The sequence below is a fragment of the Phaethon aethereus genome (assembly GCF_964289735.1).
Source record: "Phaethon aethereus genome assembly, chromosome: 5".
NCBI lineage: Eukaryota > Metazoa > Chordata > Aves > Phaethontiformes > Phaethontidae > Phaethon > Phaethon aethereus.
The window spans coordinates 26,717,637-26,738,476 of record NC_138579.1 but is presented as its reverse complement, the minus strand read 5'-3'; the positions used below and the strand labels follow the sequence as shown (position 1 = coordinate 26,738,476).

The window sequence follows — 20,840 nt, the reverse complement described above, 5'->3', positions numbered from 1 at the left end:
GATGGCTGTAGCGCTTTCGTTTACAAACTGGTCTGAGCCTGGAGACCTCCTGTATTTCTGCTCTGGTGAGGACACTAGCCATAGGTAAGGAAAGCTTCAGAGCAGCAAAGAAAGATAAAGATCTGTGAACTGAGAGAATGGAAATTTGGTAGCTACAACAGAGATGTGCTACATCATAGGACAGAGCAGAACAGAGCTATGATCTTGCCAGAGCAGTGGACAGGTATGTTTGTCTTTTGTAGCTTTTATTACTTTTGGACGTGGTCCATATTGTTTACTGTGTGTATTGATGTCTATTAGTTATGGAAAGGTGAAACACAAAGCAGCATATCCCAGTTCACACAGTGGTAACATGGATGTGCTACTGCTTTTTGTAAGTGCAGTGAGATAGCTAGAGATTGTCCAACCCAAAGACCAGGGAACAAAGATTCATTTAGTTTGCAAACACTATTCTTTGCTGAAATATCAGTGTACTATTCCTATACTTACTGAAGCAGTGGTCCTTGCAGAGCTCTCCAGTGCACTACAGCCTGAAAAACAAGGTGTTCAAATTCACATCTAGGTATCTTGCTTGCTATAATAAGTATGCCACAGAGAAGCAGGGACTACACAGATGGTCATTTGCTCATTTGTGTAGGATCTGCCTTATGGCAGTGCAGAATAGGGTTTTTTCACTCTTTCTAACCATTGATCTTTGTTAGAGAGACAGAAAGTGTGCTGGGATTGTTTTAATCAGCTTTTGTTTGTTCCTGTGAACAACAAAAGGGAACTGTTGGGAGCTGTATTCAGTGTTGGCAGTGAAGATCCCACTTCTTCTTTCCCATTGTCTTTCTCAATTTGCCAGCTAGTAACAGAGCATGTATAGAACTGCCCTCTGCCTTCTCACGTGTTTTGAAACGTTTTGGTAAGCCTGCACCCAGGAGTGAGTTCAATCTGTTATTAACTCCATGTAGATAGTATAGTTTGTTGATGAATTATAGCTAAAACACCCCTAGAAAACCTATTTTAATTGTAAGAAAATGTATTCAGAACCTGTCTCACAACTCTAATTTTCAAATGTTGCTAGGGAAACAGAAGGCTGGACAGAGAAATGAACTGTAACACATTTCAGTAACTGAAATGTGTCTGTTTGACTTCAAGGATTGTTGTACCCATGACGTTACCTGTGTCCTTACTGATTGGACACCCCAAGACTCTTCTCCTCTGATTTTTCATTGCCATTTTGCCTCCTTTCCAGGGAGAGAAATGGCTTGATCTTTCTGCCACCCCTCCCTGCCATTGAGGAGCAGCGGTGAACAAGGGCTAGTAAGACAGACCCACCTCAAGGGGCTTGCCAGAGTTAATCTGTGGGTGGTTCTGACATGCTCCAAGTGCCACGTAGGACTATGAGCTGTGCAAGCGTTCTAGCTCAGCTCTTTGCAGCTCCCCCTCCTTGGGTTGTTTTTTTGTTGGTTTGTGTTGTTTTTTTTTTCCTGCCCTTTACTAGCGAGGGAGCCCTTCAATTGGATGGGCAGCAGAGCCAGCCCAGGGCTCAGGAGGAACAATGACCAAAGAACAGACTGCAGCTTGTAAACCAAAACCTCCCCAGGGGCTGCTGCTAAAAGATTAGAGAGAATTCCTATGCCAGTTGGCATCTGGATTTTCCCCCCTGCCCCTCATGGCAGCTGCTAAATTTGTAGCCTGTCAGCATGGTAGCATAGTCGTAACGCCTTTATTTGCTCCCTCCTTGGGCAGGCAGGGGGAAGCATGGGTATGGAGAGCTGTACAGGGCATACAGTAATACAGTAGTGCTGCAGGACTGTTCAGAGCTGCACCTTTCATCATCACAGCGATGACAGGTCAAGGAGCCACAGAGAGATGAAAAGGATGAAGCTAAGCGTTGGGGAGTGCCTCCATCAGAGCATGTGTGCCCCAACCAAAATGTCACACAGGTTGGCAGGCTCCCGCCACTGACCCACCCTTGCTAACCTCTAGCCAGCTGGTGATGGTGCAGGAAGGGTTGTTTACAGTTTATTAAGATGTTTGAGGTTACATGTTATGGCAGCCTCGTGTGAGGTATATGGAAGCAGCCGCTATTGTGAAGGGCTTGATGGAAGAGCTGAATTCTGAGCTGACCATGGAGAGCCCTGGCCACAAGCTATTAACCAGACAGGTGTCATTTTACCCTCGGTTGCTGGGGTCCAGGAATTGGGAGGGGACAGGGAAGAACCTCTGTGGTGTCTAGAACATGACTTTAAGTAGTTGTGGTTTGGAGAGAGAGAGGCAGCCTCTGAGTCTCATGTGGGATGCAAGCACTGGAGATTTTTACCTTTGGGAGTATCTCTGGCTGAAAAAGCCCACACTTTTAAAACTGTGAGCTTTTTATGAGCATCTGCAATGTTCATGGTAAATTGGGAGGAGGGGTGTGTGATTTACATGTGTGTACAAGTTTCTAATGGCAGTCCATATATATTGAAATGGACGTAGGACATTCGTCAGCTGTGGCAACTGCACTGCCCTGGTTATTTAAACAGTATTGTTGGAAGTATCTTATATTTGAGGGGAGCTTTATATGAATCTATCAAAAGCAGATGCCAGAGGTGATGTACATATCTGAAGTGCTAGGATACGACAGGGCACATATATACCAGGCACAGTTTGAGGGTACCAAGGAATTTTCATTCTGGGGCTCTCTGGTTGACCTAAATTCTGCCTGTTCCTTTGAAGAGACATTGTGGAAAACGGAAGGATTTTAGAGTGACTGAGTATGCCACAGCAGTAGCAGTTTAAAACCAGCAAACTATCTAACCCTCCAACAAACAACTTGCTTGTGAAAAAAAGAGCATCTGCCCCCCCAAATATTTATTTTTTACAATGTTTTTGAGATTACTATTTTTTTAAGTCTTGGCAGGTGAGGTCTGGGCCACGTTCAGTTCATCGTGCAGATCAGGTGCAGAACACCCGAAAGCACCTCACAAACGACGACAAGAGGTCCTCAGGGTGTATCAGCTCACGAATGAATGGGCCCAATATTCAGGTACCCACAGATATCGCTCCTGCCCTGACCCAGAAACCATCTCTCAAACTCCAGGAAGGGAGAAGAGCTGAACGGAGACATCAGTCCGTCTGAAAATGGACTCAGCACCCTCTTTCCTTGTATTTGCCCACCCTCAGCAGGCTGGCTGGGAGCCTTGCAGCTTGCATTTAGAAACCAATAACCAGGATCTGCCAGCTGAACTTACAGGTTTGGCAGACGCAGAGTTTCAGTTGCAGGACTCCTGGATCACAGCTCTGAGGAACAAAAGTGTTAAGTGTATCTCAGCATTTCTTTTCTCAGCAGCTTTTCTTCTTGGTGCATTTTCTTTCTCTCAAGAAAATTTCAGGGTTTCCTCCTACAGGGGAAAACCTTTAATTCTCCAGGCCAGTGGAGAGGGCTGAGGTCCTAAGATAGCTAAAGCTAGAATAGAAAACGTTGCCCCATTTCCATTCCCCCTTTCACCTGCTCTTTCTCATTCCCTCTCTTTCCCAGCTTAACCACCCAGCACTCAAATACACAACAGTTCCTCCACCCTGTCCTTCTCTTCTACACCAACTGTCCAGCCATTTTGGAGAGTCTGGCCTTCGTGTTGCCAAACTAACTCCCAGAAGGAACATGACACTGACAACACCACCAAGAAATGTTCCAGAAGAGATCACCAAGGGCTGCCAGACACCAAGCCACAGGGTCTGGCACTCGGCCCTCAGCATGCATAGTCTCTGACCCCCAGTTCCTTTTGTGTTAGCCTGGGAGCAGGAGAGTGGGTGCTGACAGTTTCTCTCTTGGCTTTGGGCGGGCCAGGGTGCCTTTCAGCTGCACTTGCAGGATTTCACCACCATGTTGGAGAGCTGCTCCACTTTTGGGGTTCTCCCAACATAGTACAAGATAGTGAGTGGCTCCAGGTCCTGGGGGACACAGCAGGGCGAAGCAGATGCCTCAGGGTTCAGCGTGTTGTATAAGCCCAGCACCTGCAGAAACAAAGTAAACGTGGTGACAGAGTCAGGAGTACTTTTAAGTTGGCTGAGGACAGGAATGGACTGCAAAGCCAACAGGTCTCTAGATGTTTGGACTATGCTCATCAGAGGGTATTTCCTTGAGATGAGTAATACTCCCTGGCACTCCCTGATCATGGCCTGTTTCTAAAGGGTCTCACCTGCCCTGACTTTTAAAGACTTTTTTAAAATTTATTTTTAGTAGCCTTGCTCTGTGACTGATGCCTAAGGGTTGAAGGAGTGCAAGTAGTTGTCTCCTTTCATCTCTAATTTGGTATGGTGGATAGTGTCACAATTTTTGCTTTTAACAAGACTGGGTGTAACCAGCCTGGGGTCATGTTGTCTTGAGTTCCATTAAAGAAACCAGAAGAACGAACATCAGTGCTGCTTATTTCAACCAACATCTCTAGATAGCACTGGATGGATGCCAATCCTCTCAAGCATCCGCAATTCCCTCCCAGCTTTGAACTGTCTGATGCTTTCTCCCTCTACTCCATCCTCCCAAGTCATTACACTATAATGCTAGAGCCAGGAGAGTGTCCTGTGGGACCCCGCTGGATTCCTCCTCTCAGCTGGCCCCAGCCCACAGATGACTGTACACTTCAGCCATGTAACCACTACAGAACAGTTGCCATGTTTTTTGCCAGAGGTGGCCACTTCTCAATGGTAAGCAACTTCTTGAGTTGTGGGGCCAAAACATGATCTCACCTGCACTACTGTGGTCTCACTAGTGCTTGTCTGGTATAAACGACAGGGTCTGGCACATTGTCTTTTAACTACTTTACGGTCTGGGGGGATGAGAGGTGCTAAGGAAACATCCCGTTCTATCATCCAGATCCATGTAATCACAGTCATTCTGACAGAAGCTCTCTGGGATACTGAGCAAAGTACCCCTGGCTGTACCACGCTCTATTCAACAGAGACAGTACGTTAAACAGACTGATAAGAGATCTTCTTTTCACCATGTTTTTCTGAGGTGGTGCTGGCAAGCTGTCAGCACCTATATTGTTCTAAAGGTTTCTTGGATCACTCAGCTGACCGTAGTGCTTGATCGTTTCCTTTCTTGCTCAAGAATAGAACATTAGGAACCATGCTAAAATATCCCTTCTCTCACACTGATTCAGTCCAGTTATCTACTAGAGAGCTTCTCAGGACAACCAGATGGTAAAGCTACATGCCTGTTACCCTTTCAAAGTTTTTCATTCCCTTGCCTTGTCTTGTGCTTAATGCTCAGCACCTTTTCATTCCTTCATTCCCACAGATCGGTTGTTCCCACTGATATTAGTCCTTGAGCTTCAGTGAGCCTTGCTGCTGTGCAGACTCTCAAGCTGTGAAGAAAATGTTAGCATCTTTTCTGCAATATCACCTTTACCTAGTTATCTATTCTTTAGATGAATCTGATTTTTCCACTAACTTTTTTGTGAAACCTTAAGATAAGTTGCTAGTAAGCTGTTGCATTGTTTGGATTGCCGCCTTTTTTCTTCTTTGGGCAGAAGCACAGAATTTTCCTCTGGCTTTTCTTGCCATTCTGGCCATTACCAAGTAAGTACCCTAAAACCATCAGTCCTGCTGCTTCACAGCTTATCCAAGAGGCAGCATCATCCTCCTCCTCAATGTTTGGCTGGAAGCATGGACTCAGTACTGACTCCAAAGCAGCACATTTTCCCTGCTGAACCACCTAGACTCTTTTCTGCAGTTTCCTTGGACCATCTGAATTGCTTTTGCTGCTTTGAAGACTGGATATGATCAGATGTGGGGAGGAAGGGGGAGTCACAGCCACAAGCCCTGACAGGATAATATGCTGGATGTACCGTGCTGTGAGTGGTGTCTGCGCTGCGGAGGTACGGACAAGGGCCCGAACAAAAGTTAGCAAAGTAGCCCTTAGGCTCGTGGACCCATTTCCATCCAAGGTCCTGTCGGAAGTCAATGTACAGAGGACGCACACAGCAGTTCTCCTCAAGGTTCCTGAAACACAGTATCAAAACATAGTGAATCTAAAGAGGGGCCTTATATGCGATTGCAGCTTCCTGAGCAGAAGGACGAGTACCAGCAGCACCCAGAGGGATGTGGCATTTGCCTGCGCCAAGTGCAGAGGAGCGGTGGGGCGAGCACTGGCGGGCAGCTCAGCAGCCTGGTATCATTCGTGCCTGCTGTCAGGCAGCTTAACCACTGGCCCAGGGAGGCAGCATCCTGCTCGCCCACAGCAGCACACGGCTGCTGTCTGGCACTGGAGCTAGCGGGGGGCTGCTGTGGGTCCCTGCCCAGGCTGTGCTACAGGAAGCCGCCTGCAAGTCTCCCTCTATCCAGCGGCTTAGCCAGAAGCACACAGTGACTCTGCTGAGCTGGCCAGTGTCCCCTTCTTGGACACCACGAGGAGCAACTGGCTGAGCTGTGCTCCTCATGTGGCCCTTGTGGCACCATGGTGACCCACAACCCCCTTGGAGGGCTCTGCCATTCCTGGTGGCATGGAGTCTTGCCAGGCTTGCTCACCTCAGGTGTGGGACTTGGTCACTCTGGGCAGGATTCTCGCTTACCGAAAACAGTAGTTGGTATCCAGGGCCCGTTTCTTTCTCTGGCCTCCCAATGCTGGGCTCTCCAGGCGATGTGGAGGTAACATCATCAAGATGAGATGGGGATTATGCAAGTCCTTCTGCTTCTTCAGGCGCCCCAAGTCCCCACGGCCATAGTCATCCTCACTGTCAATGCCTTCACAGAAAAACAGGATCCACAAAGAAGTCATCAGTGTGTAAGTGGAGGATGCAACAAGACTTTTCAGTGCATTTAACATTCTCATGCCTGCCCTTGAACCAGGGTGAATCAGACACCACGTCTACTTACTCTGGGACTTCTTCCCTCACAGGGACCCTTTTACTCCTGGTCAATCTGACTGCTGCAGCCCTGAAATAGAGGCTTATGGGCCACCTGTTTTACCATTTGCAAACTGCTGGTGGGGCCATTAATCCATCCCACTCACTCCTGGCTTCAGTCCCAGGACAGGCAGGAAGATGAATGGTTTAAAGAAGATGTCAGATCACTGGCACTCTGCAGAACAGCCTCAGAAATGGAGCCTGTGGGGGCCAGTGGCTGCAGCCCAGGGCTGCAAGCCAGGAGGTTCCTAGTTCTTAGGCCAGCCAAGCCACTGACTCTCTGGGCCACCTCACACGGGATGCCTGACTTCCTTGTGTTTCAGTCACCCGAACTGGAAAGCAGAGCCTCTGTGGAAATCTGAGAAGGCATCAAGCTGAACTTCCCGGAGACACACTGAAATACAAAATTATTCCTTTCTGCAGACACTTGTGCAAGCAAATCCACCCAGCCTGCACTTCCTTTCTCCCATTTCTAATCTGTACAAAGTGGACATATCCATATAATCAACATGCAAACCCAGATGTGTATGTTTAAGACAAATGGTACGCAATGTAAAATGCTCAAATATGAAGAGTAAGACGTCACTTTTCCTTAAGATACTCCAGGCTTTCCCTTCCCCAACAGCCTCCCCTAACCCAGCTCTTTATCACCTTTGAACTTGATCTCCAAGACCTCGTGCAAATTCTCCAAGATATCCCCGTTGGGCTGAAAAGTATGGCAAGGACAGTGTATGCTAATTTCCAGGCCAAGGTTGGACTCTGCAAAGAAAATGACTCTGTGAGAAACAGGCTTCCTCAGCTGGGATAGCTGCTGGTGCAAGGAAGTTTCACTGAAGATTTGTACAGTGGTAAGTCCTAGACTATGGGTTGGTCTCAAAGTCAGGGATGCTATCAGAGTTGGGGAACAGAAGTTGCCTTGGAAAGGAGAATGGGAAGCAGAATCTTGCGGCTTCATGTGTGCCAAAAGCCTTGCTTTTGCTAAAGGGACCTCCCTGGGGAGGTGAGAAAGGTGCTCCTGGTTATGTTTTTTTGGCTATTCAGCATCCAAAAGCATTTGTGAGCTTCAAGGAGCTCCACTGGAAAACAAGTATTTTGAAAAGCTGGCTTGCGGTGTCTGTGTTAAATCAGTTTTGCCATCCTTAGTACCTGTCTACTATCTGGCTTCTGGTTTGTGTCTGAAGGAGAGATCTGAAAATGAGCGAGTTGGATATGGACATGTAATTTCACTGGAAGCATTCTTCTCGGCAGCTGCAACCTCCTGTTTTGTTGAACTGCTAGCTAAGTCACACAGACTTTCCAGAGGCAAGTCTATTTTCATAATAACTTCCTGGACCAGTCGTGCTGTGTGGGCCTGACTAAGGGAACATGAGACTCTTATGAAAGCTCCTTTTTTATGTTGTGTCATGAATTAAAACATCTGGCTCCCCGGGGCATTGACAAGGTGCCTAGCACCTTTTTTCCTAAGCACTACATATGTGATGTCTTGTCAGCTAGTGTGCCTGCCCAGAGCTCACTGCAGTTCCAGCCTTGAACTCCAGCCATCAGGACACAACTTAGATTGCTTGAAAAAGGAGGGGCCTACAAGCTCACAGCTTACCCTTCCAGGGAGCGGCTGCTTGCCAGTACCTGCATTCCAGTTTTCAGTGGCACCTAGCTTCTATCTGTGAGGCTGATCCAGCTGTGAGTCACGGTGCCTATGCTCCAGCTGTGAATGGGGTCAGTGTTCTTGCTGGGAGCTGCCCCATAAGTATCTGTTGGGCTGCCCAGGGGTGGCAGAGGTATGTTCTCTGCAGTGCAAAAGCCTCCATCTGTCTAGGTGTGTCAGCCTCTGGTATTTCCTCACCTTTATACCTGCCAAGCTGTAATCAGCTAAAGAAACCAGGATCCTTGCTGTTTTTTCCCTACTAGATTTGCTCTAGTACACATGAAAATTAAACCAGAGCAATCCTCATTTTCTACGTATTACAAATTATAGTTTAGATAAGCAGAGGGGTCCCCTCTGGGCTTAGAATCAAAGAACCAAAAGAAGTTCCAGCATCTTCCAGTGAAAACAATTTCCTCCTCTGGAGGATGAATCCTCATTCTGACTCAGCCCACAGTGGGGACTCCAGGACAGAGTTAGGAATCTAGCAAATGTCATGCACTGAGGTAGCTCTCTGGGGGAAGGCTTGTTCTCAGACTGAAAGAAGCTGTCCTCTATGTGAGCCAAGCTCCTGCAACAAGGGGAACAGAGAGATATTCCTGTCAACATTGACCCACATTTCTATGAGTGCCTTGACACCCACTCCAGCTAAGACCCCTACCTCTGTGCAGAAGCCACTCACGCACAGTCTCGGTGACATCGAAGGACAGCCACTCAGGGGAGCCCCGTGTCTGTACATTCCTGCCACTGAGGTAGCGCTGCTTTGCTATGTGCTCATCCGGCCGAAGGATCTGCATCAGAAAGGAGTGGTAGAGAGAATCAGCCACTGGCCACTGCCACGCATAAGGAAGGGATAGCCTTGGGTCTTTTTTCTTCCACAGCTTGCTAAAAACTAATTCAGAAGGTTGGTCCTGGCAAGTGAGACACCAGGAATACCCTGGAACAAGCGAGAAGGACATACTTCGCAACCTGAACTCCAGAGACCTATACAACGCTTATTTCTGTGTCCTAAGCAGCCCACTTCTCTAAATTCATCCTTGTTTTGGGGTACATATCCAGAGGCAGAAGCACAAAGCAATTGATGTAATGGGTGGCTTTGTTTCTGTATGCACCTGTGGGATGTGGGTCTGGATTTGAGAGTAAAACCAGCAGTGGGCAATAGAGCATCTTATAGAATCACAGAATCATAGTATAGTTTGGGTTGGAAGGGACCTTTAAAGGCCATCTAGTCCAAACCCCCTGCAGTGAGCAGGGACATCTTCAACTAAATCAGGGTGCTCAGAGCCCCGTCCAATCTGACCTTGAATGTTTCCAGGGATGGGGCATCTACCACCTCTCTGGGCAACCTGTTCCACAGGTTCCTTGCCGAGCGAGCCTATTGAGTCCTACAATGTGGTGTTTTCATGTACTACACCTCAACTTCTATCAAAGACATCAAAGGGAGACCTCTCCTCCTGCTCTGACGTCTTTTCCCACTTCCAGAAAAACAGCCACAGCCTGTACAAGGTGTTCCTTCCTGCAGGAGCCCAGGTTCACTCCACAGAGCACTGAACCTACGGAGAAGCTCAAGGATTGCCTCCTTGTCAGTTCTGTCACCTGGTAGAGAATTGCTCTGACCTCTGAAGCTAAACTCCAGGAAGTCCTCAAGAGCTACCAGCCACAGGGCAATTTTAGCTGCACTTTTACTGCAAACTGGACAGACACGACCCTGTGGAAATGTGCTCCCTGGATGCTAAACTGTACCACTAGCTGAGTGGTCCAGCCCAGCCTAAGACCAATTCCAGACCTGAACCAGACCTTATTCTGCCAGGAGAGTCCATGGCTTCAAACCAAACTCCAGGTAAGTACCTGAATTAATGGTGCCATGAATTGTGCCCCTGAGGAGCTGCTGCTGAAGGGAATGTTGAAAGCAAGCATTATTTTTCCAGTACATCTGTGACAAGACGGAGAGCTCCACCCATTGGATTAGCACCAACTGTACTGTGACAGTCAAAGGAACAAAACTGTCAAGGGACCTAGGCATGCAGATGTGACAGAAGGGTCAGGGCTGCTCCACTGGTGAGGGTCTCCCCTTCCAACCCCCTTCTCAGTGCAGCAAAGAGCTGCAGTGGGCAACATGCCAGGGTGCCCAGAGCAGCCAGCCAATGTGAGTGAGGAAAGGACAGCACCACACTGTACAAGGAAAGAAAGGCAACTGTATTGCTGCATGTGCTGGAAGAAGCCTGGAGTATAGCATGGGATTTCTTCTCTCTCTCTTCTGTGGCCCTGCACATATCAATTGAGGCAACCATTAAGGAGCCAAGCTATTCTGGGCTCAGGCACAGGGGAAGGTAAGAAGGATACTCACCTGGAAGAGCTCAATACGCTGCTCACTGCGTTTGGAGCTCGGGTTGGGCACACGCAGCACCCGAAACTCAGCCCGAAACAAGTTGGTGCTGTTCTTCTCTGCCGAGGACACATTAAAGCGGAACACGTTGGAGGTGACACCTTTTGGACAAATGCCCAACTCATCTAGGAGAAAGAAAGATGGAAGGACTGAGAACCACAGGTCAGAGAGACAGGATCTCAAATAAATGCTGTTTGAGAAAGAGCTTTCCAGCAGAGGCCTGTCATTCAAACATAATGCACCTGTGAAGCATGGCTGTCTAGCTAAGATAACACAGGATGGATTCACTCAAATTTGGTCGACATTGTGACATTTTGCAAAATCTTCCCACTACTGGAACCATTATTTCAATGCTACAAGCCAGAGAATCAGTAGAGATCAACCACAGTATTTTTAATATTATCTCTTCTAACTCTGCTCATCAAATGTTGCTAATGCTCATGAGTCTGCTGCATCCAAAATGTCAACCCCAGCCAATGCAATGGGGCAACCTCATTTGCAGCTAGTGGGGCCCATTCCCAATATCGATGATGGTGTGACTCTGCTCATGCTGGATACATGAAGCATGAGGAGGTAATCCCGTTGCCGTTGAATCTTAGTTTTACAAACCTTGATACTGTCTCCTAGAATGAAAGCCAGCCAAGTGTCCACAAAGCATGAGGTGTGGAAGACTTTTTGAGGCAGTGACTATTCAGTGTGTACTGAAAGAATGGAGTTTTAAGATCAGTTCTCACTCATGACCTGGAGAAGGAATTCATGAATAGTACTAGATACAGCGTTCTTCAAGGACAAAGTAATAGTGCTGAGAGGCCCGTGGAGATCAGACACATGGGCAGGAAATAACGCAGCCATTCTCTGCCTTGATGTGTGCCTGCTGAGCAGAAAAATTCATTTCACAGATGCCTCAAATGAGAGTAGGTAAAAGCTATAAGGTCCAAACCAGTGTCCTCAAGAGAAAACAAGCCTCTCTTCATTGGGACCACCTTGGTCCCATGGAAAAGTCTTTGTAGTCGCTGTTGTTCCTCTCCTATTGACCTCTGTTAGCGTTTAAGGCTCTAGCATCATTAAGGCTTCCTGCAGACAAGACACAGCAGCTCCTGCTCTACACCCACATGCAGGTTTGTTTGCAGCTCTACAGAGACCTCTGACTGTTGTCCAGTTCAACACAGGGCTCTCATGTCAGCTGATATTTAAGTTGGTTTTAAACAAAAAAAGAAACAGAAAAATGATCACCTGTTCCCAGCCACAGTTGCAGCCTGTGACAAATAGGCTAGAAGCCCTAGCTGAAGCAACCTTCAAGTTATGATTCCTGGGGTCGGCCCCTCTCTTCACAACACCACAACTATCTCCACAGGGAAACAACTTCTGAAGATGGGCTAGCATGAGCACACAGGTTCACCTCCCATGCCAAATTCTGCTTTGAGCAACACTGCTGCACTTCCAGAGTCATCTCCATGAAGATGAAGGTCTTCCTCTTGTGCTACACCCAGAGTCAGCAAGCAGGAGCGTGCCAGTTTACAAGGATGTGTTCTTAGGGTGCTGAAGTTTTACTCAATAAGCTAATGACCAGATGCTCACACTGGGCTTTAATTGGTGGGTTTTTTGTCATTTCTACTACTGAATGGAACAGCTTTCCCATACAGGAAAGTCTCTGGTGGCTATTGAAGAGATGGATGTTCAGTAAATCCCAGGAGACCAGACCCCATTGCAGCCATGAGCTGGTATGCTCAGCCCAACAACCCTGCAGTGCAAAGAGTGCATCAAGCCACACAAGGACACCCACTGTGGGGAATCCACCACTGTGACCAGTTCTAGGTTTTATGCCACAGAAAAGCACAGCAGCAAACCCAAGCTCTGACCTCATTAAATGCCCAAAGGCATCTACCTGACTTAAGTGTAACGCTGATAACTGTTCTGTGTTCTAGACCTAGACGGATACTGTGTTTTAATAACCCCTTAGGCTGTTCTGCACTCCTAGCCCTATTAATAGTACTGTTAACAGCCTGCCCTTCCATTTCAGGCCTGACTGCCTGTCCATGAGGGGTGTCCCGGTAATCATCAGAAATGCCCTTCTAGATCAGACCAGTGGTCAATCTAGCCCAGTTTCCAACAGTAGTGCTTTATCTGACAATCTATCTAGGGACTGCAGATCTGGTCCTACAGCACAGTGCAGGTGAAAGACAAAATAATTTATGGTTGATCATGTCCTTAAGATTTTTTGCTAAGTTAGGCAGCTATGCTGGTAAGAGATTACTGCATCTACTGTATTTCACCTGCTGTCCTCACATTGCCTTCTACCTACTTCACCAGCAAGGTGCTGGTGTCTTGGGAGACGTTCCTAGTGGAAATAGCAGTAGCTACCTTCCCTTCCCTAAGAAGTTTCATGTTCCCTTCGTACCCTGGGAACAAGCCCTCTGTCATGGGGAGGTGGAGCTGCATTCTGTGTTTCACTCTGAACACTGTGAGGTTGGAGCCTCCTTCTCAGAGTGTCCAGGATTCAAGTCTCACTCCCAGGAAGCTGACAGCTCTGGGGCAAAGTACTTTCAGCAAGAGGTCACAGGCAGAGGAGGCAAGGTGATTTTTCAGGGAACTTGGTCCAGTGCCAGCTCAGGTGTGTGTAATCCAGACATGTCCACCTACCAAGCATGGAACAAAGCCTGGAGGCAATACTCCTGCAAGCTCTTTCAGTCCACAACACTCAGTGACTGTAACAACTCCTGGAGACAGGGAATCTGTGATGCCCTGTGCACCCATGCCAGTCTGTGTCTGGCACAACAGGATGTATCCTCATCATCTGGCCCTGCTATTACTATGGAGCCCAGACAGCCCAGAGCTGTGACTGCACAACGATAAGACCAGTAGCCTCTCAGCATGGACAATGTGATACAGGGAGCAGGTTCTTTTGGGAGCTTCCCTCTTCCTACCACTGCTCTCAGCGAGATGCAGATTGTCCACATGCTGCCAATCCTACACAGCTTCTGTTTCTGGCAAGCCCCAAGAAGGCTGATGGCTGTGCGGTTAGAGTTTGATGTCAAGAAAGGGCACGCTGCCTGAGAGCAGGTATTGCCTCACTCCATGCTATGCCACTGGTACTTCAAGGTGTTTCATGCCAAAGCTGCGTAACTTTGGGGAAAAATTTGATCCTTCTGAACTCTGCAGGCAGCAGGCGTGGAGAGGAGAGATGCTTGGCCCCAGCAACCCATGGCTTTAATTGCCTTGTCTCTCAAGCTGGCTTGGAAAATGGCATCTGTTTTTCCTCAGGACGGTAAGCAAAGCCATTTGCAGGACCGTTGCAGATACTCTCTGAGCTTGAATCTAAACAAGTCAATACTTAAGGGGGTCTGAACCCCCCATGAGTTTTAGGGGATCCCTGAAGTGAATGGCTGTTGAAGATCAAGGTATTCTCTAAAAGAAAGTCCCTTATAATTCAGGCAATGTGCCTGAGAGGCACAGCAGAAACACCATTCTGTGAGTCACCAAACAGCTCAGAGTAGGGATGGGGAACCTGGTCCTGTATATCCTTCCTTCCTAGAATGACGGAGCTCTGCCTGCTGCTGTTTTTGCTCCTCAGGCCTCCTCACTGAGGACCAGCCTTAAGTCTTTGAGAAGGATGAGTTCTCTGAGCCAATGAGCAAGCCACTTGCCTAACAGTTTGGAGCTAGAACAGTTTCGTGTGTGTGTGAGTGTGCATGTGCACACATTTCAGTCTTGTCTGTATCATCCTCACAGTTCCCTCAATGGAGCAGTCCGCCCCTTCCCCCCTGGAGAAGACTGGCTTTGGCTCGGAGCATGCTCTGAGATCACCACCTGGCACAGTGACAAAGTCATGGGAAAGTTGAACATCAGCCACTTCTGAAGACACGGGGGCCAAATTCAGCCATGGTGTAAGCGATGAAACTCTCCAGGTTTCAAAAGGAGCGCGTCTCAACACCACGGCCTGTCTGGAGCCGGTCTCTCCCAGTGTGACCCAATTCCAAAGTTCCCTCTTTCTCTGGATGGTGGCATCTACACTGCCCACTTCCAGGAATTCAATCTCAGCACTACTTGGTCTTTTGAACTTGCTGCTCAGCACCTTGCCCGAGTGTCCTACGGGGACATGGGACAGGTTCATTCATTTCCATAGGAATTCTTCCCAAACCACAGTCCCTCCTCACTGCTCCTTCTTGTGCACCACATGTCTTCATTCCTCTTTCCCCTCTACTTTATCCAAATCCACTCCTCTGACTTCATTCCCCGCTGTTGTGCCTTCCCAGTTTCCTTCTCCAAAACACACCAGTTCATAGTGTGGCTGTGTTATTTTGGTGAACGTTTTGTGAACACTTGGTTTTGCCATATATTTTTAGAATTTCACAAATGACACTTCAGTAGGTCAAAAATGTTGAAATATGGGTAAGCTGCTATAGCCTGTGCACTTTCTGTTCCTCGAGTCTTGGTGTCTCCCGAGCTGAGAGCTAATCATATAACCATATGGAGTGCAGTCTGCTAGAGATTAAGTGAAATTTGTTGCATTACCACATTGTAGCTCTTATTCCAGCTCATCATATGTCAAGATTAACATAAACCTGGCAGAGTAACTGCATTCTGAGGCTGCCTGCACCAAGAAACAGCTCCTCCCCAGAACTGCTGGTGTTCAAATTGTGTCCCCAAGACTGCACTACCTCCCAGTAGGACACCCTGGATGGTGGCACGACTGCATGCCCACCAACATCTTCCAATCCTAAGCACAGACCAAAAGGATTGCTTGTGCCTACATATGCTCAGCATCTGCGATCTGCTTGGGGTTCACGGCTGCTCAGTCTCTGTCTTTGCATCTGCATCTGCTCAGCTTCTGCACCTGAATCTGTTTAGTGTCCACATCTGGGCCCGTTCATCATCTGCTCCGCACCTGCTCAACATCTGTCACGTTTCCTCAACGCCTATGTTCCCTTGGGGGTCCCCTTCGCATCACTGTCTGCTTTGCACCTGCTCGGCATCCCTGTTATCTTCTACTCGCTCTCTGATCCCTCACACTATTCCAGTGACACCCTCGACAGTGTCCTCCAGGCAGCAGTCTCTTCAGCAAGTGCCTCTCCACCTTCTCCACAGCCAGCGCAGGTGCTGCACAGACCAAAGAGGTCGCCTGTATCTCTGCGGCAGGCGCCGCAGCTCCAGCGGGGAGGAGTCCGGCTACCTGCCCGGCTACCTGCCCGTCGCCCAAACACTCCTTCTCCTAGCCCGGTGCGCAGCAGCCACCCTGGGGCCCGGGCTGCCTCCTCCCCTTCCACCTCGCGTCCTCCCCTCCTCGCCGTCCCCCGATGCCGGGGCTCCAGACATGGGCTGGGCTCGCTGCTCCCGGGCTCCGCCAAGCCCCGCGCCGCCCTCCCGCTGCTGCGAGCGCTCTGCCGCCCCGTGCCTCCCCCTGCCCCAGCCCCGGCACAGCGGCGGGCGCCCCCCCCCCCCCCCGCCCACGTCGCGCGGCGGCCCCCTCCCCCCTCCGCGCTCCCGCCTCCGCCGGGAAAGCGGCCCCTCCGACGGGGGCCCGGCGCCCCTCGGCCCCGGCCGGCCGCCCCTCCGCCGCGCCCGGGGGTCCTGGGCAGCCTGCCTCGCAGGCGCGGCAGCGCGGCTGGGAGCCCAGCACTTACTGTGCTCGGGGAGGCCCTGGATCATGTCAAATTTATGGATCTCTTTGGCATAGTATTCGGACTCGGTGTTGTCCTGAGAGCAGCTCTCCTCCTTCTCCTCCTCCATCTCCTCCAGCAGCTCCCGGGTGCTGTTATAGAGGGCCAGGATCTGGTAGGGCACATGGGCCGGCCCCACGGTCTCCGGAGGGCTGGTGAGCCGCAGCTTGCTCAGGATCTGCCCCCGGATTGCTTCCACCCTCTTCTTCTTGATGTGGTCCAGGTCCAAGGTGGTGCAGGAGGACAGCGAGAGGCTCACGGTGGCGAAGCTCAGCAGGGAGAGCAGCACCAGAGCTCTTTGCACGTACATCTTCATGTGCGAGGGGGCGCCGGGGGGGGCCCCCGGGAGAGACCCCCGGGAGGAGGCGAGCGGGCGCGGGGGACAGGGCGGTGCGCTGGCGGCAGCCTCCCCAGATCCCGCAGGCTGAGGCTTGGCGAGGCGGTGCATGAACTCACTGCGCCGTGCGCGACTCAGGACTTCCAGGAAGAGCTGGCAGCGCTCCGCACGGAGAAGCGGCAGGCGCCGTGCCTCGCCGCGCCGGGCTCCTGCCCCATGCGCCGCCCCGCGTCCCGCGGAGCTGGGGGCGCCCCGCCGCGCCGCGCCGCCGCACGTGTCAGCGGCCCGCGCCGCCCCGCCGCCGCGGGGGGAGCGCGGCGCCCGCCCCTCTCGCTGCACCATTCATGCCCCCGCCGGGCCCCGCGCCCTACATCGCCCGCTGCCCGACCCCCGGGAGCGCGGCACCGCGGCGCTCCCCGCCCAGCCGGGAGCAGCGCCGCCGAGCCGCCGGCTGCCCCCGCGGGCTCCGCTGGCCGCCGTGCCCCGGCCGCGCACCGCACCGCACCGCACCGCGCCGCGCCGCCCCTCCCGCGCACACTGCCTCTCCCTCGGCCTCGCCGCTGAAATTTTATACCTCCCTCCCATGACGTCCCCGGGACGGGGCTCGGGCGGGGGAGGGAGCTCCAAGCCCGGCCTTCGCCCACAGCACCGCGCTAATGGCTTCAGCAGCCGCGCAGCCTCCGCCGCCCGCCCGCCTTCCTCCTCCTCCTTCTCCGCCACCGCCGCCGCCCCCCCGCCCCCGCCGGGCCCCGCCGCCGCCCCCCGCGCGGCCGGCGGCGCCGGACACCTCGCGCCCCGGGGCCGGGCCCCTCCGCGGCGGGGCGGCCCCGCGCGCTCACCGACGTGGCCGCCGCACCGCCGCCGCGGCAGCGCGCGGGCGCCCCCTACTGGCGCCGCCCGGGCAGCGGCGGGCGCGCGACGGCGGCGGCAGGGCCCTTCGCGGTGGTCCGCCGCGCGCTGGCGGGCGGCGCGAGGAGGCCCCTCCCGTTTCCAGCTGTGAAATCGCATTAAAAGAGGCTAAAAATACCCCGAATACTTTCCTGATGCGGTTTCTTTCCGAGGGAGGGAGGGGCCGGGCGGCCGGCGGGGGCCGGGCGCCGCGCTGCGGGCGAGGGGCTGTGGCGGCCGCGGCGGGGCCCAGGCCGGCAGCGGGGCTGGCGGGCCCTGCCAGGCCCCGGAGGCCGAGCGAAGGTAGCGGGCTGGCAGGGTGAAGCCCTGCGGCCCTGACTGCAGGTGGCCGCCGTTGCTCAGAGGAGTTGCCCTGCCATGGCAGCCCTCGCTGAGGGGAAGGGGCTGCTTCAGGCACCCACTGCTCTCGAAGGGAGCCAGAGTCACACGCAGGAGACAAAACACTGGCCCCAGTTGAGGTTTGGATCCATAACCTGGGCCTGTGCGGGCTCCTCTCCTGGGGCATTCCCTGACCACGGCCACCGGCCACACCAGCCTCTCTCCTCCCTGCCTGGGCTGGGCCTGTGCTTGAGCGCCGTTCTCCTGCCCTCACCTGGACCCCACGCCGGCTGCCCAGGGACTCCCCACCACCCAGCCCTTCTCCTGGGGGCACACAGAGGGGGACCCAAGCACACCCTGGCTGGCAAGGCACCCGGAGTGCTGGGGCGGGATGGAGGCTTCATGCCTTCCTGACCCACTGCAGCCACTGGCAGCACTGGCTGCTCTGCCGAAGAAGCCAGGGACTTGGCTGTAGCGCTGGGAAGATGGAGCAGAGACAGCTGCTGCCGGGCTGCAGGCAAGGTGGCAGCTGGGCAGAGCACTCTGTGGAAGCAAGCCCCAGGGGCTTCATGCTCTGAGAGAGGTGGGTCCCAGGGGCGTGTGGCCCCGGTGCCTGGAGGAGTTGGTGTCTGGCAGCAGTGCAGGAGATCCGTGGCTGGAAACACTGCACATGGCTGCAGAGAGCCTTCCCTTGCCTGCGTCTTCGGGAGTCTGGGAGAGCACTGCCAGCTTCAGAGGCCAGCGGCTCACCAAAAACAACAGAGTGTGGAAGAGGTTCAGAGAAAATCTGTGGGGCAGCTGGGGGTGCTGGATGCCTGGTGAGCCCATTCCCTGCAGCTCTGAGGAGAACGAAAGGTGAGCTGCTCACAGTTCACGTGTGCTTTGCTTGGGGAAGAGGAATTTGAGTTCCTTGATGGAGCAGACAGAGATGTAACAAGATCTGGTGGCTCTAAGATGATGTCAGGCGAATCACAACTTGGAGTAAGGGGCAAAGTCTAAGTGCTGCTGTTAACTATCCAGGGAATATTTTGATGTAGATTGGGATGGATATTTCTAGAGCTCCCCAGGCACTTCTGAAATGAATTCTGGATGCTTTTCCACTCTGGGACCGCCTCTACCCCATGGTAGGTTGGAGGGCGCACTAAATGCTGTAGAACTGATTGCTTTGGACTTCAGTAATCCATTTGCTACAGTGCTGCATGGTGAGTTATTGGTTAAGGTGGAGGTAAGTACAGAAATTCTAACAGGTTACTAGAGCAGTTCCCCAGTGGCTGGTCCCAGGCTCAGTTTTCATTAATGATCTTGGCACACCAAAATGGATGTGCTAATGAAATTGGCTGCTTATCCAAAGTTGGGAGGCATTGTCAATGCAGGGGAGGACTGGGATATCCTATAGGAGGGGATAGGCAACTTTGATGGCTAAGATAGTAGAATGGGATGAAATGCAATAATGCAAAATGTAAGCTTGTTAATGGCTGAGAGCAGAGTTTTCTGTTACGAGTTGAGAGTTGGGACTTGCCGCTTGGAAATAATAGCGGAGAAGGAGGATGTAGGTGTGGTGCCAGTTCCAGTACTGGGCCACTCACTTTCTGCTCTGTGCGTTGCTCTCTCTGGGATGAGAAGAGGCAGGGAAGCTCCATGGTCTGATGTGCACTGGAACCACCGCCGGTGGCTGCAAGCAGCAGTCGCTAACAGGTTGCACATCTTGGACACACTGGAATCCAGCTGGGCTGAGGGAGAGCCCAATGAGGCTACTGAACATGTGAGTATCGTAGGAAATATTTGATGCTTGGCAACCCCGATGGGAGTTTGACAGTCTGAGCTGGGGCTGATGTAACCTGAACAGCGTCTGTTCTCATGGAGATTGAGACAGTCAAATGCATGGGCCTTTTCTGCCTATCAAAGCCCCTTCCACCTTACAGAGATTTTGTCCTGGAACCCGCACAAATAACAGAATATTTGCAGTTGTTTCCCTCCTCCAAAACGCCTTAGAGATGGGGTAAATACTTGGAGGTGCATGGAGAAAAAAATTGCAGACAAATCAAACTGAGGTGCTTGGAGCTGCCAGTGTGCTGCTAGTGTGTAGCAGGCTATGGCAGCAGTCTGTGCTGAGCGCTTTGCTTCCCAATGGAAGCTTAATGTTTTCAATGAATTGGCCCATGTTGAAATCGGGAGTCTGGCTGGCCGCCTGACATGAGGACTGGGTGAGGAAGAAAGGCACAGCGCTGTGTCACTGGTTGCTACTGGAATTGCCCTGCATCCCATAAATCCTACTGCTGCCAGAGAGCTGCCTAACAAAACCTTTGGCTGCCCTGAATAAGGTGGTCATTGTTCTCTCCCACAGTAGTGCTACCATGTGAGCTTTCCACCATAGCTGTAGCTTTAACTACGTGTGTGTGCCCTCACTGTAAAGGTGGTCTAAGACCAGAAGCATGTGGGAACGCTCAAGTGTGATTGCTTTCCCAGACTATCCCAGCTTTCTCTTGGGTAGAAGGAGGACCAGACACAAGCTCTATTCATAGGTCCAGTCAAGGAGTAATCAACAGCAAACAGCGCTAGTGGGAGACTGTGTTAGTCCTATTCTGCGTGATCAGGTTTGGGTTGAAACCAGATGGAGAGAGTCCATGCTTAGGTGTGAGAACTTGGCTGTGAAAGGAATGCTTGCGTAGTTCTTACTTGCTGTTGAGATGAGAGGGGGTGGCAGCAGTGTGATTTA

General features: G+C 51.6%; 1 protein-coding gene across 1 annotated transcript; it reads right to left on the bottom strand.

Moving 5' to 3' along the window:
- Positions 1-3,825: 3,825 nt before the first annotated feature.
- TGFB3 (transforming growth factor beta 3) lies at positions 3,826-17,239 on the bottom strand (the record flags this gene model as incomplete). The annotated part of the gene is made up of 7 exons (XM_082000875.1): positions 3,826-3,984; positions 5,820-5,973; positions 6,543-6,714; positions 7,527-7,634; positions 9,179-9,308; positions 10,865-11,028; positions 16,525-17,239. 7 exons carry the CDS (start codon positions 17,237-17,239, stop codon positions 3,826-3,828), a joined length of 1,602 nt encoding a protein of 533 aa, XP_081857001.1.
- Positions 17,240-20,840: the final 3,601 nt, after the last annotated feature.